This window comes from Coturnix japonica, chromosome 27 (genome assembly GCF_054131305.1).
Source record: "Coturnix japonica strain WE chromosome 27, WE-NBRP24, whole genome shotgun sequence".
NCBI classification, from domain to species: Eukaryota; Metazoa; Chordata; class Aves; order Galliformes; family Phasianidae; genus Coturnix; species Coturnix japonica.
The window spans coordinates 7,814,064-7,833,256 of NC_140689.1; the positions used below are offsets into that span (position 1 = coordinate 7,814,064).

The 19,193-nt window shown below is 47.2% G+C and overlaps 2 protein-coding genes across 3 annotated transcripts in view; both read right to left on the reverse strand.

Moving 5' to 3' along the window:
- Positions 1–83: 83 nt before the first annotated feature.
- Positions 84–4,113, reverse strand: LOC146756490 (obscurin-like). The gene is made up of 4 exons (XM_085524538.1): positions 4,002–4,113; positions 1,930–2,106; positions 148–450; positions 84–100 (listed from the first exon to the last, which is right to left on the reverse strand). The coding sequence occupies exons 1-4, from the start codon at positions 4,111–4,113 to the stop codon at positions 84–86; spliced, it is 609 nt and encodes a 202-aa protein (XP_085380664.1).
- Positions 4,114–7,616: 3,503 nt separating this feature from the next.
- LOC107309412 (uncharacterized) overlaps positions 7,617–19,193 on the reverse strand; it is a 58,878-nt gene continuing 47,301 nt past the window's right edge. The window contains exons 2-6 of one of the 2 annotated variants that reach the window (XM_085524487.1): positions 15,694–16,024; positions 13,799–14,167; positions 11,977–12,177; positions 10,386–11,433; positions 7,617–9,967 (exon numbers count right to left, since the gene is read on the reverse strand). In XM_085524487.1, the coding sequence (XP_085380613.1) occupies positions 8,264–9,967; positions 10,386–10,478 (1,797 nt within the window). In that variant the 5' untranslated portion in view covers positions 10,479–11,433; positions 11,977–12,177; positions 13,799–14,167; positions 15,694–16,024 and the 3' untranslated portion in view covers positions 7,617–8,263. Of the gene's footprint in view, positions 9,968–10,385; positions 11,434–11,976; positions 12,178–13,798; positions 14,168–15,693; positions 17,425–19,193 lie in introns of those variants that run through there. The other variant, XM_085524486.1, reaches the window with a different exon arrangement.

Here is a 19,193-nt window from a genome sequence, read left to right on the forward strand (position 1 = left end):
GATAGGAGATAGGAGAACTAGGAATAAAGGAAAGCCTTTGGTGTGTTAATGCACTACTGTCCTTAAAGTCAAAGGAAACATCTTTAGGGAACCAACACAGCTGCTCAGCACACACTGACCCATTTCCATTGGGGTTTTTGTGCTTACCAAGGTGCACGCTCCCTGGGAATTCCAGAGACGGGCTCTGTCCATGCGCATTGACTGCAGACACTCGGAACTGATCATCAGCCTCTTCAGACAGATTGCTCACCGTGAACTCTGGGACGGGGACATGAGACTCGTGGCACCTCACCCAGGTGAAGCCAGTTAGTTTCTTGCATTCCACAATGTAGCCATTGATTGGAATGGGGAGGTGCATCTTCGGAGGGGACCATGCCAGCGTCACTGAGGTTTCTGTTTTATTTTTCACCACGGGGTCAGCTGGGGGCTGGGTGGGAGGTTTTCTGGGAGCTGAACAGAAATAAATACAGAAATATTAGCAGAAGGTCATGTAGGCTGGAAAAGACCTTCAAGATCAGCAGACTCAACTTTCAGCATGACCTACTGAGTCCCACCATTAACTACTGTGCTACCTGAGGACATACATGACAAGCTTATTCCTGCAGGTATTTGCATAGTGAATATATTCACCCTCTGGTTGCTTTGGAACATTTTAGAGGTTAAAATCCCATCAGACTTTTTCACTGTGTGCAGCCACTGATACAGGCTGGAGGCTGGGAATTACCTGATGGGCTCTAGTTACAGACTACTGACACAGTCAAGGATTGATTTCATTTAATTTTGGCCATCAGAAAGTTTGGTGTCTGGTTTAAGTCACCCAATTATAATTTAAGACTCCAAATATAATCATATGGAGAACAGTGCATTTAGGAGAACTCATCTCATCTTAATAAACCTGAGTGAAATCACAGAATCATAGGATCATGGGAGGGCTTGGGTTGGAAGAAACCTTCAAGATCATTAAGTGCTAGATGCCAAAGGTCCCACTAACATAGCATGAAGCCGAAAGCTAGACGCTGGTATCAGATCTCCTGACCTTACCATCAGAAACTGAGATGTCATATTTTGCTCAGAGGTGCCTGCTTGTAGGAGGGACAGCTTCCGAGCTTTTTCTGCTCCAGGAACCAGCTCGAGCTTCAGAATTTAAACAGCAGTCAGAAATTAAACTGAGCTTTGTCACCTCCATCAAATAGAAGGAGTGGTTGGGTGGTACAGCTTTCCAAATAACTTAGAAACTGTCACAACAATCAGATGCCTACCTTTTCTTTTTGAACTTGTTAATACATAGAGCTTAATAGCATCAGAATGCCCCAAGCACTTCAGATAACACGACAGCTGTAAACCCTTCTTTAAGGATTCCTTTGTTTAATCACTGAGTAACTGTAATTCAGTGGTGCTGGTGGGAGAAGTGAAGTCTTAATCTTCCCAGATGGAGAGTAGAGTTGATGTTCACATGCAGACTGGTGCTGCAGCAGAGCCAGAAACCACTCATTTGGGAAACACAGCACCAAGAAAATAATGTGAATACCTTCATAAAATCAGGCAGCTTCACCCAAATTTCATGGCAGGTCCATTATTCTTCCTATTTTCAGGAAGAAATGTTTTCCCTGTTTCTTGTAGTTTTATTTTCTCTTCCTTTCCAGCAAGCAGCTTTGTAGCTTACAAATTGTTTTCTAATCACCTCCTGGTGTGGACAAATCACACAGGTTTTACTCCATGTTTTACATAGTTAGCATTTTATATTTGTTCCAGTATGGAACTGTACAGTCATAGAATGGCCTGGGTTGAAAAGGATCTCAAAGATCACAGAATCACACAGAATCACAGAATCCTTCTGCAAAAGAAAACACAAAAGCTACAGGGACTTGGAACTACTTTGTATATCGAGATCAGAAGGAACTGAGAAGTTTTCAAGTACAAAGAACTTACTTTTCCAGATTGCCTTTTCCAGACTGCTGTTCCAGCAGTGACAACAAGCGCAGGCAGCCCGGAGGACATCGCAGACATTGATGATCGGCTGGCATGGATCAGCGAGGATGAGTTTGGGCACAGCACAGCTGGCAAGGGATGCTGGGGTGGCTGCAGCAAGACAAGAGCTCCTCCAGCCTGAAGATATCCATCACCAGAAGAAAAAGGACAGGATGAAAGTAAGGAAGACGCGCAGACGAGAAGAGCAGAAAGGGAGATGAGGAAGGAACTTGGTGCAGTGGCAATTCTGGGGGAGAAATTGTACTCTGATAATGTTACACTCTGAAATTCAGTGTTGCAATTTGGAGGAAGGAATTATTGGGGTGGGAATCTGGGGGGTCATTGTAATACCAGAAGAATTTTACAGAGCAGCAGCCATGCATCAAGAGAAGGGCTTCACAGAGCAGCAGCTGTGGAGGGAGAAACAGCATGAGAACCAAGGACACCTCTAGGAAAAGAATGAGTAGCTCGGGGCTTTCAACGGGGGTTTTAGGGTTGTTATTGCAATAGCTTTCCTTCAATTAGTGTGTGTGGTTTTTAAATGCCCTCGTCTGTCTGCTATAAAAGCATGGCTTTTCGGGCAGTCGATGGACGCAGCCATATTTAACCATACTGCTGTCTGGCTGTTTGTCCTAGCGCGCTGACCTTTTGCCTTCAGGTTCGCCAACTACTGTCTCAGGAACCAGAGTTATTAGGCATTATCCAGGTTATCTTGTGCTTCTACTATGTTAATAGATTGGATGTGAATCCAATGGGGTCTGATGTTACAAATGGTGCTGGAATCTGCGGCAATAATCATTGAATGTATTAGTAATGCTCGGTTATGATGCTATTACCTCTCTTATATCCAACTAATTTGGATTTTTCAAATATGACCACGCATCACTTGAGAGGAAGGCGCACGCTCATAGAACTAAATGGGGGAGTTGATTTCATTTTCCAAGCAGGTGTTCCACTTGGGCTCTGTATCACGCACTGGCCATGCGGATATGGAGTACAATTGGAAGAAATCCCTCAGACCCTGAATGCAGGAGAGAATGTGTGGTGGGTGAGAGAGGAAAGGTGCACTTTGAAGCAGGGGACGCCCTGCTGGCACTGCCTGCCGCATCCACCACCAACACGGTTTGCTCTTTATCCTGCTCCACAGCTGCTGCTCTGTCAAGTCCTTCTCTTGATCCATGGCTGCTGCCATTCTTCTTGGATTACAACAGGGGGCTGGGAGGTTTTTGGCAGAGGGAGGGAAGTTGATTGGGGGTGGGAGTTTGAGGGGGTGGGATCAGAAAGGATTGTTAGGATGGGAAATGGTTGGGAATACTGTCATTTCTTGACTGTTTGCTACGTTCAATGATTACATGTCTTTGCCATATTTCTGCCTGCCTGCAGCCGCTCCTTCAGTTACAAAGCCCACCTCCCCAGGCCCCCGGGCCCACCTTCAGGGCAATGTGAAAGGGCAGCAGAAAGGGCAGTGTCCCAGATCTGCCACCACCATTGGACCCATCCCTCCCCTCCTCAGTCAGTTCTGCGTGGGAATGGAGGGATGAGAAAGGGGGATGGACGGGAATTCTGGGAGAGCTGAGTGGCTCAGCCTGGAGTGGAGGAGGCTCACTGCCATCCCAGACACAGCCATCAGTCCCCAGGTGCAGAGAGGACTGAGCCAGGCTGCACCCTGCAGCACCCAGCAGCAGGATCCCAGTCTGAGGCCTGCCTAGGTCGTGTGGCTGCGCTGCAGGCTGAGCTATGGAGAAAGCCCCACTTGGAGATTTCTTCGCTCCCTGAATGTTCCCCCCTTTCTCCATCTTGCTCTGCTCCATCCCCAGCCACAGCCCGGCGTCCCCGACATGTTGCTGTGCTTGCCGAGCTGGACTTGGCCCTTGACCTGTACAGGCCCCTGTCCCCACCTGTCGGATATCCACCTTGCCTTCTCACCCCTCTCTCTAGATCCAGTTCATGCCCCATCTATCTCACCTCCATGTCCCACCTACGTCCTCTCTACGTCTTTTGGTCTCCCCCAAACCACCCTCACGGTGCCTTACCTCCTGGCAGGCTCAGGGAAGGAGCACCCGGTGCCCTGAGCCCACAGGCCCAGCCCTGCACAGCACTGCACACAGCACTGTCATGGCGGCGCCCGGTGCTGCCGCACAGCATCCTGGGAGTGGTAGTTCCTGCGGGGCCTGCAGCTCCCAGCAGGCCCTGCAGCTCCCAGCAGGCCCGGGCGAGGGCAGAGGGGAGCAGTGCTGTCAGCCGGGAGCTCGCCCAGAGAGCCCGATGTTCGGAGCACTTCACACCAGGAACTTTGGACTCGGCTGCTTCTGTCCACAACGTCCCTGAGCTGCTCAGGAAGCACAACTGTCTCACCCTCTGACAGCTGGGCTGTGCAAAGGAGGCTGCAGTTGCAGGCTCAGCTCTGCCCTGTTCCAGCAATGCACTTCCTTACAACTGGAGCACTGTCACGCTTGCTTCTTGCTTCAACGGAGCAATCGCCCACCGCTTTGCACACCTCTGTGCTCGTGCAAATGGCCACCACCCCATCCCTGCACACACACACACACACACACACACACACACGTACCACCCCATCCCTGCACACACACACACACACACACACACACACACGTACCACCCCATCCCTGCACACACACACACACACACACACACACACACGTTCCACCCCATCCCTGCACACACACACACACACACACACACGTATCACCCCATCCTTGCACACACACACATACATGTACCACCCCATCCCTGCACACACACACACACACATGTACCACCCCATCCTTGCACACACACACACACACACACACACGTTCCACCCCATCCCTGCACACACACACACACACACGTTCCACCCCATCCCTGCACACACACACACACACACACACACGTTCCACCCCATCCCTGCACACACACACACACACACGTTCCACCCCATCCCTGCACACACACACACACACACGTATCACCCCATCCCTGCACACACACACACACACATGTACCACCTCATCCTTGCACACACACACACACACACACGTTCCACCCCATCCCTGCACACACACACACACACACACACACGTTCCACCCCATCCTTGCACACACACACACACACACACACACACACACACACACATGTATCACCCCATCCTTGCACACACACACACACATGTACCACCCCATCCCTGCACACACACACACACACACGTACCACCCCATCCCTGCACACACACACACACACACACACGTACCACCTCGTCCTTGCACACCCTCCCACATGCGTGCACAAATCTCTGCAGTGCATGGACACACCTGTGCACACCCACGTGTGTGCAGCCCCAGCACTGTCCACAGCTCCATGCACACTCATTTGTGCATGAAGAGGAACGTCTCAGTGGAAGCGTGGCTGTTCCTCCCCTCTGACGGGGCTGGTGTGGGACAGAAGAGGAAAGCAGAATGCGGCCACATTTTCCTCGTGGCTCCTAGTTCCTGTCTCACCATGGGAAACAAGATGAGCTGTGGAGAGTGTTTATGCAGAATGGCTTTGTGAGAAAGGACATGATGAAACTCCGTTAGTTAAATTGTAAGAGAAGGTACGTGATTGAAGGCACCAGCTGAGGAGAAATCAGGATGTGAAAGACAGGATATGTATCTAAAGACAGAATATGTATCTAGAGGCAAGGACAGCCTAAGGGAAAAACAAGATGTGTAGCAATGTATAGACATAGAAAAAGTAACTATAAGGCTAACCACAAAGGTCAGATGAAGTAATATGTAACCCACCAATCCTGAGCTTTACTTTTGCAATATGCATGAGCTTATTACTGACTGTATAAATGAGATGCTGTTACACCTAATAAACGAGACCTGTTGATCATGATAGCATGAGACTCGTCTCCCGCGGTTACTTCCAACAATGAGCAACTCTCCCTCTCTGTGATGCTTAGCTCTGTACCTCTGCCATCATCTCTATACTCAGATGCTCCTGCATGTAATGCTGCACACAGTGATATGAACCTGCAGGTCCCAAAGGAATCCTTGGCTGCTCTCCCTCACCTGGAGGTTGCAGGGTGCTGGGCCTCCTGCCTGTACCTCCTTCCAGGTGTCATTTGCCAGACCCTGTATGTCCAGCTGGTTGGAACTGCAGTCAACTAACACAGACAAGATGTATGAAAGTAGTCTTTCCGTTTCCCAGGCATTCATCTTTATAAAAACACGTTGTGCTGTGAAGCACAGCAGGAAGCAACTCAACTGTGCAACAAATACTTGGAGCCTTGTTTCATCCCTCCCTGACCTCATTGAAAGGCTGACTGACACCTGCTTGCCAGCGGTGACTGTGGGTCTTTCCTCAGAGTCCAGAGCACATTAATCTCTTCTGATACTCACACTCATTCGTGTTTCTTTTGTAGTTGCTGTTGCATTCATCAGGAAGGAAATGCACTGCACTTATTTTGCTGCTTGTGCAGGCTCACTCTGCAGTGCCCAAGATGCCTTCATGAGGAGGAAAGGCAGCAAAGCCCTCTGCCAGCAGGGCCATAGAATCATATGTCTACGGCATGACATCTCGGCAGAGCACTCACTGCGCCTGCTCCTCCCTGCTGAAATACACGGCCACATCCACAAAGCTCGAGTCTCCTGCAAGCAAGCAAGAAACTCCAGTGCCAGTGGCTTTTCTGTCCCCGGCACACAAATGCTGGCTGAGAGCATCTCGCTGTCTCCCTGCGCTCCCATCTCTTGCCCCTTGCCTTCTCCAAAACCTTCCTTGGAGAACCAGGCTGATCAAGTCCATGCTCATCAGCATCTCCCACAGGTACTGTTCCAGCTCTTGCTGTCTTTTTGGCCTTCTCATCCACCGGCATCCCTCTGTCTGAGTCTCACCAGCTTTGTCACCAGAAGAGATTTCAACACTTGAGAATGAAGAATGCACATCTGGCTCCAAGGAATGTAACTCTCCTATCTCCCAGAGATCCACGCCCTCTGTGTGCCATCTCACCTGGTCGTGAGCATCCCTCACAGCCAGCCAGAAAAGCAAGCAGAGGCTGAGACCAAGAAACCCCTCCCTGATGTGCAGCTCTCTGACAGTTTCTCTTTACACAGAGTGCTGGCGGCAGCCGCGTGCATTATCACACGCACTTGTATGGGCAGTTGGTGTCTAGACGTGAAGGAGACTTGCTAAGTGCTATGCTGACATGTAGGGACAGAAAGAAAATTTCAAGGGGGAGCTGGAGCATGTATATAAAGGATGTACAGACCTACAGTTAAGGATGTGGATTTGCATCTGAGTCCGTGCCTGCAGACGATGCAAGCACTATGCATTGTCACCCAATGGAAATGATCAAACAGCTGCTTTGGGACAGACTGTCTGTAGGGCTCAGGAAGTGCGGCCTTCCAAGGTGCTTAAGGTGTCCCAAAGAACAGAGGCAAGCAGTGATGATTCCTTTCTCTCTTCATTCTAATACTTGTAGGTAGAGCGCTTGAGAAAGACTTTGGAGGCTTTCCTCAGCCTCTACCTTTCCTTGTACCTTTACAAAAGCAGACTGTCTAAAAACAAGAAGACTGGACACACTTTTTGGGTTTGGTTATTTTTATTAGTATTTTTTTAATATTATAATATACATAATATTATTTATCATTGTATTTATTATATTATATATATTATGTATATAATGTATATTATATATATTATAATATATATATTATAATATCATATATTATAATATAGATAATATATAAATAACATATAATATATAAATTTTTTTAAGTTGTTTTGGTGTTTTTGGTGTTTTTTGTTGTTTTAGTCCAGTCCAATGTAATAAATTCTCAGTCTTACAAGGGATGAATTTTTAAGGCCTTCCTGCTGATGGACCACACTCCACTTGAACATCAAGTGGAGCATGAGGTAGCCTTCATCCAGAAAGGTGGAATCTTGATGGGATGTTGCTGTCTTATGGAGAGGAATCTCGGCGTCCCCCAGGCTGAGCCAACACACGGACACAGATTTCTGGATGGTGACCACTTTCTGCCCCTGCTCCTGCTTCCTGGTCTCTCTTCATCATCGGTATCCAGCAGGAGATCACGAAGCCCTGGAGGCACGGTGATATCCAGGTCATCGTCTGAAACTTCTTCCACCAGATTGGAAGGGACCAGTCCTCTTGTGCCATCCGTCAGCTCTCCCAGAAACCAGCCATCCTCATCCATGTCTCCACAGATGTAAACGTATTGTCCAGCTGTCAGTGGAAGCTCGTTTTCTGGGTCCTCATTAGGGCCCTCATAAGGATTTTGTAGCTGTGACGAGCTAAGAATCTTCATTTTGGAGGTGATGGTCTGCGAAAATGTAGATGCAGACTGCCACTGGCCACACTTTTGACTCCCCTGGCTTTTCCTGGGGATTGGGGCATTCCTGTTTGGGATTTCTGTGCGGCCTCAGCTTCTTCCCCATCTCCTGGAGCTGTGTGCATTTTTCCTCCAGACGCTTGCTGAGCGCTCCAAGCTTGATGTCAGCCTGCTGGAGACTCTGCAGCTTCTGGCACGCTTCTGGAGAGCGTCCCTCTCTCAGCAGGTGGTTCTGGGCCTTCAGGGCCTGGCAGTGCCTCTCCAGGTTCCTCAGGGCTTGTTGGAGGTAGCTGCACTGCTCCAGCAGCTTGCTGCTGGTGCTGCCTGGGAACCCCGGGTCTTCCTTGGCCGTCTCATTCTCCTTTTCCACATGCTGTCCCTGCAGCTGGTTGACCTTCTCTGCCTTCTCTGTGGCCTCTTTGGATGCAGAAGAGGTCTCCTTGAGCTGCCGGACTCTTTCCAACAGCTGCTGTGTACGGAGGCAGAGCGTACGCGTCTTGTCCTTGAGCCACTCCACCTCCTCCCACATCTGCTGAGAGCTTCTGCTCCTCAGCAGGCAGCACTTCTCTCCAAGGAGGCTGCACTGTCTATGCAGCTCCTTCAGCTTACTCAGCAGATGGGTGTTCTGCTCCTGCTGCTCTCTGTGCTCAGGTGGGCAGGCCTCTTGTTGCTCTGCAGCCTCCTTTTCCACATGCTGTCCCTGCAGCTGGTTGACGCCCTCTGCCTTCTCTGTGGCCTCTTTGGATGTGGAAGAGGCCTCCTTGAGCTGCCGGAGTATTTCCAGCAGCTGCTGGGTACGGAGGCAGAGCGTACGCGTCTTGTCCTTGAGCCACTCCACCTCCTCCCACATCTGCTGAGAGCTTCTGCTCTTCTCTTCAAGGAGGCTGCACCGTCTCTGCAGCTCCTTCAGCTTACTCAGCAGATGGGTGTTCTGCTCCTGCTGCTCCCTGCGCTCAGGTGGGCAGGCCTCTTGTTGTTCTGTAGCCTGAACACCCACCTCTGCTACAGCCCGATGGCAGGCCCTGGCCCTGTTGAAGAAGACGCGTGGCTGCCCCTCCACGTGCTCCAGGATGTACTGCAGGAAGTGTCTTCTCTGCTCCTGCAGCTCACACTGGAGGCGCTTGCTCTCCACGGCCTGCTCTGCATGGGACTTCCAGCAGAGCTGCCGCTGGACTTCCTGCTGCATTCTGCGGTCCGCTCTGCTGCTGTCGCACCTCAGCAGCGCCTCCGCCAGCTGCCGCTGCAGATGCCATGCCTGGCGGATGGTGTCGTTGCGCCGCTTCTGCAGCAGCTCCTGCATCTGGTGCAGCTGGGCCTCCTTCTCCTGCAGCAGTTGGCAGATCTCTGCTTGCCACTGCCTCAGGCTCTGCTCCCGCAGGCGCTGCAGCTTTGACACCCGCACCCGCTCCCACTTGGAGCGCAGTTTGTCGGCCAGCAGCTGCCGCTCCCGCTCTGCCGCCTCCTGCCGCTCACGTCTCTCAGCAGCGCAGCGGCGCTGCAGCTCCTGGGAGCGGAGCCGCTCGCCCTCCAGCTGGGCCTGCAGTGCCTTCAGCTCCTGCCTCTTCTCCTCCCGCTGCGCAGGGCAGGTGGGGGGCTGTGCCGGGTCCCGGCGGGGAGAGGGCCGGCTGCCCGGGAGCCCCAGGTCTTCCTTGGCTGTCTCTGGCACCTAGAACCAGAAAATCATAGAATAACAGAATGGTTTGTGTTGGAAGGGGCCTTCAAGACTCTCCCGTTCCAAGCCCATGCCAAGGGCAGGGACAACTTCCACTAGGTCAGGTTGCCCAAAGGTGCGTCCAGCCTGGCCTGGGGCACTGCCAGGCGTGTGGCAACCACAGCCTCTCTGGGCAGCCTGTGCCAGCGCCTCTGCCCCCTCATGGTGTCCTGTCTTCTTATATCTCATCCAGATCTCCCCTCTTCTACTTTCAGGGCATTGTCCTTTGTTGTATCACTACCCTCCCTTACAACCAGTACATCTCCAGCTTTCCCCAGGTCTCCTTCAGGCACTGGAGGGCCGCTCTGTGGTTTCTCCAGAGCCTCCCCTCCCCAGGCTGAACAATCCCCACTCTCTCAGTGTGTCATCGTACCTGGACGTGAGCGTCCTTCATGGCAAGTCGACTGGAGCCCTGCTCTGCACGTTGGCAGTGCAGAGCTCCCTCTTTTTCTTGGGAGCAGGACATTGCGTTACAGAGCACATCTGCCCAGCTCCCCACGATGTAATAGGTGAAGAGCCTCCTCTCCAGCTCCAGCTGACGCTGGAGGTGGCGGATGCAGGCGGGCTGCTCACCATCCGTCTCCCAGCGCAGCTTGCTGAGGACGTCCTGCAGCTGGGCATGGGCCGCCTCACTGCTGGGGGGGTTCCTTAGCACCTTGGCCAGCTGCTGCTGCAGCTCCCGAGCCTGGCGCAGGGCTGCATCGCAATCACGCTGCAGCAGCTCCTTTGTCGCGCGCAGCTCGGCCTCCTTCCAGAGCAGCAGCTGACGGGTCCCCGTCGCCCGCTGCCGCTGCTCCCACTCCTTCAGCTGCTGCTCTTCCTGGGCCTGCTGCTTCTCCCAGGCACAGCGCAGTTGGTCGGTCAGCAGCTGCCGCTCCCGCTCTGCCGCCTTCTGCAGTTCACATCTCTCGGCAGCCCAGCGGCGCTGCAGCTCCTGGCAGTGGAGCCGCTCGCCCTCCAGCTGGGCCTGCAGCACCTCCAGCTCCCATCTGTTCTCCTCCTGCTGCACAGGATGAGCTCACATAGTGGTGCAGATGAAGAGGTATTGCACAAGCCATTCACTGTGCGGGCTATATTCATCTCTATAGCCGAACCATGCCAAGTCAGTGAAAGAAGTAACTTGCTGGATTCTAAAATAGTTTCGCTTGAGAACGGCGCTGTTGCCAACTCTACTTGTTACAAATTGAACTACACCAGAGTGAAAAGGAAAGGGCAGCAAAGTTTTATATTTCTTTAGGCAGATCTGACTTCAGCTAACCCAGCACAAGGTACAATCCCAACAACTGAACAATGCAGGGCAGCAGCTGCTTTGAAAGTTGCTTTACCAATCTGCCGATTACTTTTTACGTCTAATTGCAGTCTTTATCTTCCGACCGGGAACTGAAGATCCAGAGGCAGAGAAAATATTTTTTCCATTAGTCCTATGAATAGAAACCGGTAGCACAGAGTTAGGACCACGCAGAGTTAGTGCAACGACACATCATCAGTAGGGTAAAACTAACCTGTCTCACGACGGTCTAAACCCAGCTGACGTTCCCTACTGTTAGCTGACAGTTCAGTAGCAGCACTGAGCAGATATTCCAGAACAACTGTTTTATCATCTGGCTGCTCACTGCTCAGCAGCTGGCAACAGACAACGTATGATGAATGGGAAGAGAGTTCCAGAAACCAAAAGCAATGAAATCTCTCTCATTCAGCAGGTAAGCAGCAGCGTAACAGCTCAATTCAGATCTTATTTTTCAAGAACACTTCTCATGGCTGCATGATATTTCTGAGAGCTGTGCTGCTATAAAGCCATCGTTGCCTACTTAGCCAGTCACACTAACAGAGCGAGGAGAGATGCTGTCCTTAGACATAAATTCCGAAGTACATCTGAGCACCTCACAATTTAACATCAGTAGAGGCTGCCTGCGCTCCACAGATAGTACCAAAAGCTCAAGTGAAAATCTGATTTGGTCTCTTACCCCACTGTAAACGTTGCAGGCTGGCTGAATGAAAATCCTGAAGAGCCAGAAGGTTGTACCGATGCTGCCGGTGCAGGAGGATTTGCACCAAAAGTAAATACTTCTGGGTTACTCGTGAAGCTGGTAGCTGACTGGCACCAAATGCTGGTCCAGCAGCAGGCGCTGAAGACCCAGACCCAAAGACAAATGTAGAGGACGACCCTAAAGGAAAAGAAGAGAAATTTCAGTATGTGCTGAGTTGTTTTGTTTGTTACAGAGCTTTATGTTTGCAGCCAAGTAGGTAAAACAACAAACAGCACCTCATTCATGATAGGAATCCTACCTTTTCTTGTAAGTTACATGAAAAACAGCATACTTAAAGGAGTCAGACAACGCACACCTCAAACACGGGTTGTCTAGACTCAAATTACTGTTAGCCATTCATGCTCTAGAAGCAGGCTCCCACAAATAGCACAAGCTGATTTGTATTACTAAGACTTATTTATACCACGGGTAAAGAACACTCACTCACTTATTTGTATTATTTTAAGCGTTCAAAACACAGCTCCTGATCTATTAGAATGAGGAGAACGCCAATCTTTCCTCTCATAAGCAACTGCACCCCTTCCTCATCCAAATGTTTACAATTATCAATTTCTGGAGACCACATCAGGCTTGCAGGGACCTAACTGAGCTACCAGAATAATTCTGTCTCTCCATATAATAGCAAACAAGCTCATTCAATTAGCTGCTTTGGTTCTGCATGGCCAGCAGAAATAATGAGAAAAAAATACAGGACTGAGCTGTGACTTCAAACATACACACTTCTGCTGAGCAAAAAGAGACCTTCTAAATAGCGCTATTAATCTAAATGCAATTTAAGCAGACGTCACGCAACACAAAAATACCAACTGCTGCAATGTAACTTGGAATGGCTGATTGTTTTTCCAGGAAAAAAAACAGAAGTTAAGACGGACTAAAAAGCATTCCAGTGCAGCGACTCGACGCGGACTCAGATGTGAACGATCCAAATCGTTTATTACAAGTTCTCACATCCCTTATATACCTTCACAAGTTGTTATTTTCTAGCTTTCCCATCCGCCCTTACAACTTTCCCAAACACCTTATATGTCAACAAAGCATTCTACAAAACACTTTTCAACTGTCCATGCAAGCACATATCCAATCAGAGCTGTGAGACTCTTCTTCTCCTTGCAGAGGTGTCCTTGGTTCCCATGCTGTTTATCTTGCTCCACAGCTGCTGCTCTGAACAGCTTTTCTTGTATCCCCACATTCCAGTACTTTTATGAAGATTTGAAGATTATGAAGACCAAGAAAATGAAGGACTGGCTATCGTGCTCATTAGAAGTCATGCTTTACAAAGCAGCAGCTGCATATATCAATACTGTGTTTGTAATATACACCTGTGAAGGGTGGATAGTACAAATCTTGATGTTATTTACAACGCTCGAAGAGTTTTAGGTATGGGAGAGAAAAATTCAAGTTATAACTAACTTTTAACCTTCAGCACTGGATTGATACTGAGAAGAGGGAAATTCATTCTCACAATGACAAGTTCCTATGCAAATGAAAGTCAGTAAAGGATTATCCAATGCACAAAATATCACCACAGCCAGTTGATCCCTAAACTGTATTTCCCAGACTGCCTCAAAACTTGACCTGAGCCCCAAGCATTAGCACTGTTTATATATTGTTGGATGTAAATATTCACTACTTTTCTCAATTTCCACGCATTTTCCCTATCTATTCTCCAGGAAACACTCTTTCCCTGCTCCACTTTTGTGATCTAAGAGCAAAAACAAAAGCACCTGCTTAAATGTACCTGTTGAACTCGATGTGGCCGTGGCTCCAAAGGTAAAGCCAGAACTTGCTGCATTGCTACTGTTGGCTCCTGAACCGAAGACAAATGGATTAACTGCTGCACCAGTGGTGGAAGATGTGGTGGTGGGTTTGTTTTCTTGAGAGAAGCCAAATGACTGAGATGCTGTAGATTCTGCAGAATTGCCAAAAGCGGTGCTGCTCACAGTGTTGCTGGCTTGCCCAAACACAAAGGGAGTGGGAACTGGTGCAGGGTTGGAGGAAGAAGTGACGCTGCCAAACAGGCTGCTGCTGTTGGCTGAAGTGGCAGGTACGGCTGCGCTGGAGGAACTAGAGCTCAAGAAGCTGAAGGATGGCTTTGCTGCTCCTTGATCTGAGAGGGAGAACAGAACATAAAACGCTGCAAGACGGCAAACCAAGCGCAACAGAGAGACCCTGTTCCAGCCACTGTACAAGGAGAAATGCTGGACGATGTCTCAACTATTATCCAGCTACTGTGGATTACATAAAATCCAGGTTTAATACACTGATCGCTGCCATGTGCAATTAAAGGAATGGGAGAATTGTGAAGAATGATGACACCACCACAGTTCTAGGCTTTAGTAGTTACGGACACCAAGCACTGGCTATAACAACTGGAACCAGAATGAACCAGTACATCTCAGCTCCTCAAACAAAACTATTCTTCAGATGCTCTGAGAAGAACAACATGCATTACCTGCAACACTTCTGTAGTTTGCTAAATAACACAGCAAAAAAAAAACACCCCACAGTGGTACAGCTGCTTTTGTAGCCTCTCCTGAAATTACAGCCCTGTGCCTACAGCCCTAAAGCTGGCTAAGCCCATCATCCTGCAGCCTCACTCTTTTGGCTTAAGCTCACTGTAATTCAGTACTTTCAAGACCTGCTTTTGGGAGCCACGGAGAACAGCCCCCTGTTACAGAACTGTAACAAAGTACTGAGTGCAATTTTACATTTAAAGTTATCTTTTAAAGTATGCAGTTCTTCAGCTTTCCCTAAGCTTCTGCTCTCTCATTATTACACCTGACCCTGTTCTTGATTTCCCACTGCTGTTTTTCCAGAAGTTACGGACCCTTTTCATCTATGCCACTTTTAAGGGACTCTCTACTGTGCTGAAGAAGGCTCGTTAAAATCTCATTTTTACACAAGGTGTTTCATCAAATTTCCATGGTTAAATCAAACTCCAGAACTTCAACTCAATCATAAGAACCATAACCCCATGCGCTGCTTTTATTCTCTCTGTTCCTTCCCTTATAACTTCCAAAGTTAGTAGAAGTGAGTAATGAACGCTGTTCTGCAAACCATGGCTGATAAGTCATGAAATCAGAATCAGAATTCTTCCACATGGCAATTGTTACTAAAATCTTTCAGCCCGCTCTTTCAGAAGGTTAAAGATGCACAAAACTGTGTAGTACCTATTAAGCAATTTCCACACCTTCATGGCAGTAAATTGCAGCAGCACAGCTGCAAGAACACATGAATGAGACACCTCCTCACATCCCCTTTCACTATGAAAACCATCGCATGAGGCCTCTGTCACCACGCTAAAGACTGTACCACCAACTATGCTGCTAGCACAGAAACCATACAAACCATCCATGCTCATGTGGGATGCAATACAGGTTCTTTAATGTGTGACAATATGTATATATTTTTTGTCTAAACCTAGTCTTAAAACTCACTGAAATCAAAACAGGAATTCTACTAATTGTCTATACGTCAACAACTGGAACACAAATCACACTACACAGAGTAATTAAGCTTTTTCTAAAGCTCCAGTACATGAACCCAGCAACTCCTACAGATTCTGTAACTTATGACTTCAGAGGTACCATCTGAGGGACTTAGACAACTGAAGACAAAAGATATTCTGCTTACCTGAAGTATTGGCTTGGGCCCCAAATGAAAAAGTTGGCTTTGCCTGCTCAGTTTCTTTCTCCGATGGTTTAACAAAGCTGAAGCTGAACATAGGTTTTGCTGTGCTTTCTTCTTTGGTACGTTCAGGCTGCCCAATGGAAAAGACAGGTTGTGCCTTTGACTCTTCATTCTCAACTTTCTTCCCAAACAGTAACGGAGGAGCAGAACTGACAGAATCCTGTTTCTCTTCTGTCCTTCCCAAAACAAACTGCGAGGCAGGAGCCGACTCCACGTTACCAAAAGAGAAGCCTCTCTTTGATGCAGGAGTTTCGTCCTTTTTCTCATCTGATTTCTTAAATGCAAAAGAAGCTGATGCAACTTCATTTTCTGCCACAGTTCCAAAACCAAACCAGACATTTGCAAGTCTAAGACTGACAATCAAAAAACTGCATTTTTCTCTCCAAACTGCAATACAGCTCTGACTTACTCAACTCAGTATGAACTAACACCAGTTAATTTCATGAGCACCACAGAAGTTAACTTGCAAAAGAGCAGATACAGACTCATACAGGAAAGCATTTATAGCATACAACATAGATTCACCTTGTTCATCACTGATGTTGAAACAGTGCTTGGTGACGATGACACAGTACTGCTAGTCAGAAAACTAAAGTTGAATGGAGCCAGAGATGCAGTACTGATGGGTAGGGATATTTTTGGGAGTACCGGTTCCTCCACTTCCTAGAGTTGTAAAGTAAAATTTTTCTCTTTTACAAAACATGCTACTTTCTCATCCTGCTCCGCTCTGATTCGCTACAACAGCGAATTTGGAACAAATATAACATTTAAAGTATTGTGTACTGAACCCACACAACAAAACACAAAATACCTACAAAGAAAACTACAGATGAAAGAACATTTACTCTGGTAAATCCAGCCTATACCACATGTAAGGATGCAAATCATATATCAGTACATCTTAAAAACAACAGCGTTTGTTCTTGCCTTTTAAGCTATTTGATAACCAAGACTGAATGAGTTAGGGTTTAAATGAGAACTGCCAATCTAATCACAGGCTGCACAGAAGCACCAAGATCTAAATAGAAATGAATGACTAAGCAGAGGGATAAATTGGTACTACAGACATTCAAGCGTATCCTACGACTTACAAGTGTTTCACTATTATGGTCTGAAAAGTTAATGGAACTTAGCTATTTTTATCTGTATCACTATTTTATTTGAATTACATAAACATACTCCATTGTTTATGATTTCTTTATATTGCATCAGCTAAAAGACCAACATAAAGACTGACACTAAAGATACAGTCATAGGCAGCTCAGATAACATCCAATCAGAAAAATAATCTTGAATACTTGTGGCTACAGTTTGATAAAATAGATCTTTTCCCCTTAAAACAGGAAAAAAAGCCTTTCACTACAAGTTCAGTAAGTATCAGCAATCCTAAGTCATCATTAGCAGACATGCAGAACACCATTTTCTAATTCTCTTTTGGACTCCTGGCCCGTACAAGACTTAAACAGGAAAGAATAAATTCAATAAACTTTGTTTACATACTTGACAAATGTTTCAAGTATCGCTGCATTATAGAAACCATACAAACCTCCACCAAAACATTCCTACTCTTTGGATACCTTGAAAATTGTAATACCAGGCAGAGGAGAGACATGGTTAAGCAGATAAATCAGCATATTCTTTCATATAATTTAAACTACAGAAATGAAATTGCAGTGAAATTCATGGCTTCCATAGCAGTTGTTACAAGATTTCCTCTTCTTGTATGGTATTCATGGGAAAAAGAAAGAAAGAAAAAAAAAAAATAGTGTGTTATTAAAAGCAATGGGAGATTTAGTTGAGCAGTGAAAATATTTAGTTCAGCATCTTGTTATGCTACACACTATTTTTGAGTTCCCTCTAATCATTTCCTATGGTGGAACATGATGAAGAACTGGGCCCCCTACTTAACATATTTCCCATTGCTACCAAGGTAAAAGGTCACCAATACACAGGAATGTTCACCTAACAACATGAGTCATGCAAATATCATCCTTTACCTGAAGGCAAATTCCTGCCCCTTAATATTTAAATCCTATCTAGCTTTCACTGATTTCTAAACATCACATCCTTCAAATATTCAGAACACACTGAGGGACAAAAAGTCCCTCTCTTTTTTCCTTCCCCTGTCTAATAGGATTTTTCACTTATTTTACCAAAGCAAAATGTTGGCAGAGAAAAAAAAGTCAATTAAAACAAGTTCCCTCCTTTGGCAAAGATGTTCACACTAAAGACAGAGCTGAAGACAGCCACTACTATATCTGACTTTAGAGACCTCAACTCTACTGAGACATCTTGTCTAGTACATGGTGCATTTAATGCATAATAGCAGTATATAATGCACTCAAGCTCACTAACCAAGGGACCATGTAAAATCCACTCTCCTCCACCCTTAGCTAACAACTATTCAGTAAGGATAGAGTAATTCTTAAATCTGCATTCTCCTCCAACTTTGTCATGGCCGTAGTTGATGCCACTGTCTCCTTGGAATTCACAGCTCAAAAATTTCTTATTAAGACTGGTGCCCTTTCTCTCTCTTCTGAAGAAATGAGACAAGTAGGTTTGATTATTTGTTTTTAAATCGCTGCCAAGTGGTACAACTTTTCAGATGACCTTCTTGGAACAGGACCAATATGGGAAGTTGGTTCAGAGCCTTGCCAGGGTAGTCTGCTCTTAGACAGGTGAGGGAGAGCAACGAATGAGTTGAATTCCAAAGAAATATTCCATTTACCTATATTTGTCCCCAGAAGCTCTGTTCTTGTTCTGACACTGTTAGAAACAAACAATAATACAGCCACAGAAGCCTGCTGGCATAAACACATCAGATGGAGAGCAGAATCAAGCCCACTGAATCTTTTATTGCAGTCACTGAGATGATACAGCTACATGGCAGTGCTATAGCTATCAGCTGCAACAAAGCTACCTGGAACACAGTCATTTTTCATAAAACATTCTCTATCCAAACAGTGGAAGAAAATAGGAACAAAGAACCATTTCTTCCAGATCAGCAGAACTTCGCTTCTACCAGGTCTGAACCACAGTGCAAGTCTGCTTTCACAGACACAAAGGTTAGTCCACAAAATACTAGTCCAGTTTCTAAGGCAGAGACAAAGCTTGCAGTGGTGACAGAGTGTTTAACTTGGGTTTCCAGTATGGTAGCACCACAAAGGTCCAAAGGCTTTTGGCCCTGAAGACCTTTTACTCCATTTTGAGTATAACATACAGAAATCCTTCCTTTAGACTTGACACCAAAACTTTGGAGAGCTCCAAATAGTTCGGGGAATAACAAAACCCAGCAAAGAAAAGTCAGGCCAATTACAAGCATGCCTTGCTCACTGTAGATTCAACCAAGTGCTTGGATCAGATCAAGAAAAAGCAGAACGATACACTTTTCCCCGATACTTCTGTCTGCTCATTCCCTCTCTGCCCTGGAGCAGTCAATTACG

Bases quoted from the DNA above. Each gene is read 5' to 3' on its own strand.
- LOC146756490 (XM_085524538.1), bottom strand. From the start codon at position 4,113: ATGCTGTGCGGCAGCACCGGGCGCCGCCATGACAGTGCTGTGTGCAGT. The intron at 2,107-4,001 runs GTAAGGCACCGT...GGATATCTTCAG, and splicing joins TTCCCTGAGCCTGCCAGGAG to GCTGGAGGAGCTCTTGTCTT. The intron at 451-1,929 runs GTAAGTTCTTTG...ATTTCTGTTCAG, and splicing joins GGAAAAGGCAATCTGGAAAA to CTCCCAGAAAACCTCCCACC.